The 9,430-nt window shown below is 36.7% G+C and overlaps 2 protein-coding genes across 2 annotated transcripts; both read left to right on the top strand.

Moving 5' to 3' along the window:
- Positions 1-2,687: 2,687 nt before the first annotated feature.
- LOC18056112 (RNA-binding KH domain-containing protein PEPPER) lies at positions 2,688-7,059 on the top strand. The gene is made up of 6 exons (XM_006453180.2): positions 2,688-3,169; positions 3,279-3,528; positions 4,702-4,850; positions 4,936-5,190; positions 6,040-6,234; positions 6,551-7,059. Exons 1-6 carry the CDS (start codon positions 2,798-2,800, stop codon positions 6,728-6,730), a joined length of 1,401 nt encoding a protein of 466 aa, XP_006453243.1. The 5' UTR covers positions 2,688-2,797; the 3' UTR covers positions 6,731-7,059.
- Positions 7,060-7,342: 283 nt separating this feature from the next.
- LOC18056111 (macrophage migration inhibitory factor homolog) lies at positions 7,343-9,411 on the top strand. Its single transcript, XM_006453179.2, has 3 exons — positions 7,343-7,550; positions 8,159-8,359; positions 9,058-9,411. The coding sequence occupies exons 1-3, from the start codon at positions 7,440-7,442 to the stop codon at positions 9,091-9,093; spliced, it is 348 nt and encodes a 115-aa protein (XP_006453242.1). The 5' UTR covers positions 7,343-7,439; the 3' UTR covers positions 9,094-9,411.
- The last annotated feature ends 19 nt before the right edge of the window (positions 9,412-9,430 follow it).

Raw genomic sequence — 9,430 nt, 5'->3', positions numbered from 1 at the left:
ACAATCATTTCACCCAATATTATCTAACTCCCAAGCAACAGCCGAACATCTGCACACACCACCAAAACACTCCTCATTTCACCTCTCTTACATTATCCAACTATCACTCAACCTCCCTTTTATTTATCTCACATTCATCAAACTAATATATTTATCCAAGTATTGAAGACAAAATCAAGCAACAAACTAAAGAATAATAAGAAGTTAAGGTTAATATTTGTTCAATCTTTATCTTTTATTTTTTATTGGGTTTCATACAAAAAATCATTTGCTCATTTTATTATAATGTGGGTACATAAAATGGTTAATATAAGGTCGTAGATTTATAAATTAGTAAAATTTTGGCAAAATTTGACGAAAATGGATTTTGAACGATGTTGAAGACGAAACCCATAATCCAGGCGACAAGTACCTATCGCTCTGGTGACAAAACTGTCGCTCAAGCTTAGAATGACTTGTCGCCCAAGCAATAGGTATGCGTCGCTTGGATTTTGGTATTCATCACACGGGCGAAAAAATACGTTGCCTAATATACAATATTGTCTCCTGGGTGATAGTGCTGTCACCCAAATCACCCGAATTTGTTGATAATTAGTTATTTATTTAATATAGTAATGTTATTGTTTGCAATGTTTTTAATGAAGTAGTATTATTATTTTGCGTCAGGTTAATAGAGTCGATAGTTCTTAAGATATATTTTAATGGAGCGTGGAAGATTTTGGAGGATGGTCGTATGGAGTATGAGAATGAAAAAGTTATTGCATTTTGTTTCAAAAAAAATGCAACATTTTGTTTCAAAAAAGATGCAACATTTGAACAATTAGGAAATTATAGTACACGTCCGAACATTGCAAGTGAATCTACCATATGTACCATCATTTTCCAGTCGACAGAAAACACGAAGAATACTGTTTATATGTGTGGATATCCGAGACCTTGATCTACTATAACTTGTGGTTGGTGCGGGGAGCGTGGCCATAACCGAAAGATGTGTGAGAATCCCCTTCCAGCAAATCTGCATTAATGGTGTTTTAGTGTGTTCGAAGATATATTAAATTTACAAATTGTATTATGTAATTTGGAATAACTTTATCATGTAAAACTTATGAGAAGATCTTATTTTGATAAATCTTGTATTATTTAAATGTGGAATGACTTTATTATGTTGATTAATTATGGTGTCATGTTATTGATTACAATCAAGCAATTGACAACACTCGAAAAAAATAAAGCGACAGGCTGTGTCGCTTGGGTGACAACCCATGTCACACGCATCAAATAGCTAATAGACATTGTGGCGACAGGCTCGTCGCCTGATTTTTCAGAGAGTTATTCTTTTCTTGATTTTGTCAAGCATTATGCAACTATCTGAAAAATCGGATGACAAGCAGTGTCGCCCGCATAAAGTTGTCAACAGACAATGTGGTGACATGCGCGTCGCCCGGGCGACATAGTTTGGGCGACATAGTTTGTTGCCCGATTTTCCAGAGAGCTATCATTTGCTTGGTTTAGTCAAGCATTATGCAGGTCTCGGGAAAATCGGGCGACAACATGCTAAATTTTAGGCAACACGGGCAACCTTCCACGTTCTTGATTGGTTGGCACACCAACCTTCTCTTTAACCTCAAAATAATTCTAAGTTTAGATCAATAATTTCTTAGAGGCATTTAAACATACACTTGGTGTGCCATTTATTAGATATCTTAATCTTTAAAAAAACTTCATATTTTCATACCTAGTACACATCCTAATGATTAACTATGATCAATGATGAACCAACAAGGCAATTTAAACAAAAATTTATTCTAAATTAATGAAAAAAACAAAGAAAGTGCCTAAGCCACCGAAACCGTAAGTGAATGAATTTACTAGAACCAAAATAACTCACACACGTTGTTAGAAGTGAAGGAAATCGCCGCTGTAAGTGAAGAAACTCGAGGGAACTCAAGAAATGCCGGAAGTGAAGGAACTTTGTATGGGTGTGGTTCGGACGATAGGAGATGTTTTTAGGTGAATATTGGGCGAAATGTTTGTTTTGTTTTGTTTTGAAAATTTAGGGGTAGTGTGGTCTTAGAACTTTGTAAGTGGTTGCTATTATTAGAAAAATTGAAGTGAGATCTTTTTTTATATTAAAAATTGGAAAGTGGTCAAATGGGTGAAATTTCCATTTTTTTTATTATTAATTTACTCACATTTAAATCTAAGACCTGAGCCTTTAAAAAATAATTAATACTATATATATATATATATATATATATATATATATTTATAGCTACACTGCACATCACCCATCTCCACCCCAAATTAAAATGTTTGAAGTTATACTTCAATTCTTAACATCTTTGCTTTTGTGCAAAAAGACAAACTAACTTTGTTATTCTTTAAAGATAAATAAAATAAAATTGTAATACAGTACAAATCACTAAGCACTTGATCCACCAAATTCAATCACACAAGTAAAACCTACATTTAAACTCTTTGGAAAATTGAATAGAAATGGAGAAAAGTAAGATTGCAAGAAAGTGTAGGTTGGGTTATTTTTATAACTCAACCATAATTTGGGCCACTTACGTAAATTTTCCAAAATCAAAGAAAAAAAAAACAATTTCCTCAGTGTGAGGAGTTATTGACGTGGCAACCCAACCTTCTTCGCGTTAACTACTACTAATAATAATAATATTCACAGAAGTTGGGTTTCCCAATCCTGCGAAAAAATCCGACGACTGCAGTGTCATTTTTTCCCCTAAACCCTTTTGCCCTAAAAAAAACTCAACAAACACAACACACGCTTCTCGTAATGGCCACCGCTGAAACCACCGATAACGGCTCCATTAACCTACCCGAACCCGACCCGCAACCCGAAACAGCTACGACCGAAAGCCCGACAACAGAGTCCGAAGCGCCGCCGACGATTGGAAGCGAAAACACGGAGCATACTACTGAATCTGACTCGGCTCTGCCTCAGTCGACCGGACCCGACGCGGCCGCCGTCCCGGAGGAGAAGAAGTGGCCTGGATGGCCTGGACACTGCGTTTTTCGGATGATTGTACCGGTTTTGAAAGTCGGTAGCATTATTGGACGCAAGGGTGAGCTCATTAAGAAGACGTGCGAGGATACTCGTGCTCGTATTAAAGTTCTCGACGGCCCGGTTTCTTCTCCCGATCGCATTGTGAGATTCTATTTGATTTGTTTGAAGTCATTTTGTGTTCGTAATTTACTCGCATTTAGTGTTTTTAATTTTGAAAGCATGGCTGGTAAAGTGTTGAATTTGATTTTAGGTGCTGATATCGGGGAAGGAAGAGCCAGAGGCGCCTGTATCACCTGCAATGGATGCTGCAGTAAGAGTATTTAAACGGGTCTCTGGGTTACCAGAGAATGATGTCGATGCTAAAGCATCGGGAGCTGCCTTTTGTTCTGTTAGGCTGTTGGTTCCATCCACACAAGCAATTAATTTGATTGGAAAGCAAGGTTCGTTGATCAAGTCGATACAGGAAAACAGTGGTGCTTCTGTGCGGGTGCTTTCATCAGGTATGCTTTAGATTTGATAATCCTTCATGGTTTGTGTATTAATGTTATCAATTGAGTAGCAGCTTTGCATTCACTTTTAAGTCCATCATCAAGTGTTTACAGTGGCAGATAATCCTAATTCTTGATGAACTGAAAAATATTAAACAATGAAGGAATTTGGGTGGTTTCACTTTTTTCTCTGTGTGCGAGACATAGTTTTAACGGGAAATTCTTGTTTTATTATCTATTGTTCTCACCTCCTCATGGCCGAGTTGAGTTAACGAGACATTAACTTACTGGAAGACCTGGTTTCTACTTCAACAACGTTCCATTAATGTCACGATAACGTCCTAGATGCATCTAACCTTTAACATGTTGGTGTTATATAATATCTTACGTGGGTCATAAGTCTGATGCAGCCAAATTTTGACTACCGCAGTGGATGAAAAAGGCCAGGGGCATTGTTGTGAACTCAGATGATGTTTAATCCTTTAATAGGGGGAAAAATGCAAAGCTTTTTCTGTTGAGTGATCTAGCTTAAACTTTGCCGTACTTTTGTTTCTTAGCTTCACTAAGGGAAATCATTTCAGGCATTTGCTAAAGTCTTCATCTGTGTGCTGGGGATGCCATCAGAAAAGCTAATTGGTGACTGAAGTTACTTTAAGTGTGCAGAGGAGCTATGATTCCCTGAATTTAAGATAAGACGGAGGTAGAGAATTAGAGAAATGAATGTTTTGTTTGAATCATATTTCTTTTTCTAGGAGGGATTTATGGGTTTAGGTTCCCAAGAAATGTGGGTTTCTGTCTTCCCTGCCTCTTAATTGTTTTTCTGGGGCACGTGAAATTCAGGTCTGTCATTCTAGTGAAGAGATCTTGGGCCAATTGAAGAGTTCTTGTTGGTCACCTCTTCATTTGAAGGTTCTGAAATTGTGAATAGACCATAAATTTAGGGAGAATTTCTTGGAGTTTCGGTCTTCATACACTTTTCTTAAATATTAGTGAATATTGGTCTTCATCGTTTATTTATTTTGTATTCCTGAGCGGGAGACTTTGGTTTTGGTTGCTTTATTTAAAATACATCACAATATTTTTCTATCCTGACAGCTCTTATCTCATTTTTTACTACTTGTAATGCTATAATTTACCATTTCGTCGGCAAAGAGACCGCATGATACCGAATTTCTTTGCTTCCAGATGAAGCACCGTTTTATGTCACCGAAGATGAGAGGATCGTAGAGATGCAGGGAGAAGCTGCAAAGGTCCTCAAAGCTCTAGAAGCAGTAGTGGGGCATCTGAGGAAGTTCTTGGTTGATCAAGGTGTTCTTCCTCTTTTTGAAAAGACTGTAAGCTTCCTTCTATTGACCATTCATATATATTTTTCTTCTAATTAACTATACTGATAATAATTATTGTCATCTACACTTGTAGTACAATGCGTCAATTTCTCAAGAACGTCAAGTGGAGACTTGGGCGGACAAGTCATCGCTGCATGCTGCTACTCAAAGTGCAATTAGCACCGAGTATACTCCATCAACAAGGAGGGAATCGTTGTTTTTGGAACGTGAACCTCAATTGGAGTCCCGTTATAGGTTATCCGGGATTTCAATCTATGGACAAGATCCAGCACTTTCGACTATACGATCATCGGCACTTGGCCGTGCTAGCGGTCCAATTGTTACGCAGGTTAGTGGTTTTTACAGGTCATTGTATGTTTATCCGAGCATATTTCCTTGTTCCTGTTTTTCTGTCTTCAGAAAGAGTTCATTACTTATTGTGTGGTTGTTCAACTATTTTGTTATAATCAATGCTTCTATATGGATTTGCTACTGCTATGACCATTAGAATTTTGAAACTATATTGGCTGGTGCCTATTCTATGTTGCAGTTGATGCCTGTGGAAGTTTTAGTATTAGACTAGGTCATATCAGAAAACCATACTTCAAGACAATGTAGTCACATTAGAAGACCTTGTTGAATGGACCATTTTCTTGGTAAACCTCGGGGGTTTGGGTGAGAGGTTAAAGACCCTCAAATTCAACCAAGGTCCAAGAGGTTAGGGCTTCGATACCCCTTGGGACCACTGACCTGAGTCATTTATATCTCATGACTTTCATGCTACTTAGCTTGTAGTCCAGCAGTAATCCCCTGGTTAGAACTCAATCAACAAAGAGAGGTTGAGTGTTTCTACGGAGCAAAAAGATTAAAAAAGAAAAAGAAAAAAAGCTGAGTGTTTCTAGGGAGCTAAAAGATTTTTTTTAAAAAGGACTATTTTCTTTGTTACTTTAGAAATGCTTGCCCTCTATCTCTGCTTAATTGAAAGTTCCTCGATTTTGTACCTGATTATAACATCTGGAGATTTGAGACTCAAGAAAGTGGAATGTAATTAAAAGGAAACTTCTGGGTACTGAAATTTAATAAGACTTAGTTCCTGTTATTTGTACTTAATCTTTTTTCTGTTTAAATGTTGTTTCCATGTCTTTGTATTTAGCATTGTTTCTACATCTTCATTGTCTCTGTGGATTTTTGTAATCAGATTACACAAACAATGCAAATACCAATTTCTTATGCTGAGGACATCATCGGGGTTGGAGGCACTAGTATTGAAAACATCCGTCGTACTAGTGGGGCCATCATAACCGTGCAAGAAAGCAGGGGATTACCTGATGAAATCACTGTGGAAATTAAAGGCACCTCGTCACAGGTTCAGTTAGCCCAACAACTGATTCAGGTATGAGTCTTCCTCATTTATTTTTTATTTTTTACTTTTTGACCTTCTGTGTGGCCCTATGAAATCGAAGTTATTAAATGTATGTAAGCTCATGGTAGTGTGCCTATGCATAAACCGATGATTGATGCAATTCCGAAAATCGTTGACCGTAGTCTGTTTGTTCCTTGATTAAATTATTGTATGGCCCTGTGAATACTGAGTTATCATTGGTATTTCCCCTTTGGCCATTCAAGCTTTCCTGAAAAGAAATAGATTCAAGGAGAGAAAACTTTGACATTGGAACCTGATCCATTTTCCACTGTATTTATAAATGCAGGAATACATGAACAATCACAAAGAGTCGATCACAAGCAGCTACGGACAGATAGACACAGGCTACAGGCCTTCGTATCCCCAGTTGGGGAACTCATCATACCCATCCTCTTCACTGTCGACACAACCTTATGGTGGCTACGGCTCTTCAGGTGTAGGTGGCTACACTAGTTACAGGCTTTGAACTAGTAGCCTAAAAGTCATCATCCTTCTTTTTTGAAATGATGAATGTATAAAAATATTCACAAATGTACCGTAATTTTTCAGAAACTGAGGAATACAAAAGATGTAGTGAAATAGTTATGTGGTTTTCTACTTTTCTTCTCTGTTTGTTGTTTGTTGGATGCCATTGCAATATTTCTTTAGAAGTTGCGTCGTTAGTCTAGTGCAAAATTCTATTGGCAATCCAGTCCTTTTTCGGTTTTGACTCCTTTATTTCAGTCATAGTGACGCGAAAGGCTGTTTAGATTTTCCATGAAATGTATTATTTATCGGCTTGAATTTTCAGTTTAACATGGTATTGTTGCCGCTGTTGTTTTTAGAGAATATGTTACAAGGAAATACGTTGTGATCGAGATTTTAGTTATGCTTTTAAATCAAGTCCCTCGTTCAAAAATAAATTTTTCAAAAAACAGGCAGAATCTTTTGTTTAAAAAATTAAAATAAAAAGATTGATTAACGCTGATAAACCATAAGCTTATCTGGAATTATTATTATTATTATTTTATTTGACTTTTTGTCACTGAAAAATAATAATAATCAGAGGAGCAAGAGTTTCTGGAGCTTCTGATACTTATAATATAAATAGTTATCGGGGTTGTAGGAGCCGTTACCGTCGAGTTGTGAGACCACTCATTTCATTCCATTCATTAAAAAGAGAAAAAGAAATAAAAATGCCGACGTTGAATTTGTACACGAATGTGCCGGTGGATGCAGTTATAGCCTCCGACATTCTCAGAGACGCCACCAAAGCCGTTGCTAAGATTCTCGGCAAATCCGAATCTGTACTGTACCACATGTCCTCATACTTTTTTTAACTTCTTTGCTGCCTCCTTTATAACTAAACCCTTTTTCATTTTTCATGCCTGTTGTGTTGTAGCAGCAGCTTATTGCTTACCTCACTTGGGTGTCTTCGTTTTTTAGTGACTGCGATTGTTCGACGAAATTACTCTTTTTTGGTTTGCTTTTGTTTTTAGCACTGGGTGATTGTTATGTAGATATAAGTTTTAATTATGGTGAAAGTGCTTAGCTTAAAAGCGTGTTTTGGAGATAGGTAAAACTAAGTACTAATAGTAATTGCTTTCCAGAAAAGCAATTTATCCTTAAAACTGTTTATAAAGCATTCAGCCTGTGCTTTTTTAAAAGCACTTCCAGAGTTCTAGTTCTCTTTCTTTTGTTTAAAGATACAAAAAGCCTTTTTTTTCCCCTCTTTTGAGCTTTCGGAGCATGCAAATACGTGCAAAACCGTATTTCCTCACACGCATTTCTCATATACGCTGAATTTCTGAGGGGATGGCTTGATGTTTTTGTTTGCAGCTGTTGTACTTATTCAGTAATCAGTATAGAGAGATGTCTTGCAATTTTTTCATCTAATGTCATCTCTGTTGTTCAGTATGTGATGATTTTGATCAATGGTGGAGTTCCAATTGCATTTGCCGGGACTGAAGCACCGGCAGCATACGGAGAACTGATATCTATTGGGTCCCTTGGACCCAGTGTTAATGGAAAATTGAGCTCAACAATTGCAGAAATTCTCCAAACTAAGCTTTTAATAGATAGCTCCCGCTTTTACATCAAACTTTATGATGTTGAGGTAATCTACTGACTTGTTATATTCTGATTTTTGTTTAAACTTTTGAAAAAATCCGGTCATGGTGTGAATTTAAAGCATTTCATAAGCTGTCAAGACTGGCAGCTGTCGTCCTTGCGCCTCAATCCATGTTAATCACAAGAAAATCAAATTCGCATTCAATTTTTCTTTTAAGTTGAATTTGATAGCAGAGTTGGAATATTAATGACAAAGAAACTAGAATTTGATATTTAAGCATTTCATAAGCTTATTTGGATTGATCCTCACATTTGCTCACTAGTGGTGAGTCTTGTTTCTTATGCTTTATACTAGGCACAATATTTAGAATTACTAGTCATACATAAGTAGCTTGCATATATGGCTTGTACCAATCTTTTTTCCCTTTCTTTCTTTCTTTTCCTTTTTTTTTTGGAATTTTTCTTTATTTCATAAACATTGTGCATGATATTTTCATAATGGTAAAACTTACTTTTTTTTTAAAAAAAAAAACCTCATTTTCTACAACTTGTTTTATAGCTCTCTCAGTTTTACAGATAGAGAGTGGCTTTCCATTTTCTATTAGTTGCTGAATGAAAATATATTGAGAAATTCCCTAATGGATTTCTGGAGATTCAATTGATTTTCTACAGTCCACTTTTGGTTCTAGTTTGTTGCAATATGTGCACTTTTACCATCTAACATGTTTACCATTTTTGGTCCAGCGCTCATTCTTCGGGTTTAATGGTTCAACTTTCTGACCAGCTTCGTGCATGGATACTACAATGGTTGAAAGTGTTTCACGTCAGAAATCGTTCTCCTAAAACTGTCCATGCTGTTTCCGCATACAGCTGTAGCTGTTACCTCAAAAAAACAAAAAAAACCTGTATATTTGTTGTTCTCATTTATGTACTAGCGACTTCAATGTTCCCATGTTGTCTTGTGTAGGCACTAACTTCTTTGCAGCCTACACTCTGGCTCTAGATATGACAAAACTACGGATACAAAATTAAGCTCTGCTTCTGTGCATGTGCCTACCTTTGTGTATGTTTTACCAGTGGAATGATATTACGAATCTTCAGAAGAATTTGCACTATA

The sequence above is a fragment of the Citrus clementina genome, unplaced genomic scaffold (assembly GCF_000493195.1).
Source record: "Citrus clementina cultivar Clemenules unplaced genomic scaffold, Citrus_clementina_v1.0 scaffold_1, whole genome shotgun sequence".
In the NCBI taxonomy this organism is placed as follows: Eukaryota; Viridiplantae; Streptophyta; class Magnoliopsida; order Sapindales; family Rutaceae; genus Citrus; species Citrus x clementina.
Note: the sequence above shows the minus strand (reverse complement) of the source record. Positions and strands in the feature narration are given on the sequence as shown.

What these genes read in the sequence shown, in the direction of transcription:
- LOC18056112 (XM_006453180.2), top strand. Translation starts at nt 2,798, where the DNA reads ATGGCCACCGCTGAAACCACCGATAACGGCTCCATTAACCTACCCGAA. An exon ending in TTCCTCTTTTTGAAAAGACT is followed by an intron (nt 4,851 to 4,935) that starts GTAAGCTTCCTT and finishes CTACACTTGTAG; the next exon opens with TACAATGCGTCAATTTCTCA. An exon ending in TAGCCCAACAACTGATTCAG is followed by an intron (nt 6,235 to 6,550) that starts GTATGAGTCTTC and finishes TTATAAATGCAG; the next exon opens with GAATACATGAACAATCACAA.
- LOC18056111 (XM_006453179.2), top strand. Translation starts at nt 7,440, where the DNA reads ATGCCGACGTTGAATTTGTACACGAATGTGCCGGTGGATGCAGTTATA. An exon ending in TTCTCGGCAAATCCGAATCT is followed by an intron (nt 7,551 to 8,158) that starts GTACTGTACCAC and finishes TCTGTTGTTCAG; the next exon opens with TATGTGATGATTTTGATCAA. An exon ending in TCAAACTTTATGATGTTGAG is followed by an intron (nt 8,360 to 9,057) that starts GTAATCTACTGA and finishes TTTTTGGTCCAG; the next exon opens with CGCTCATTCTTCGGGTTTAA.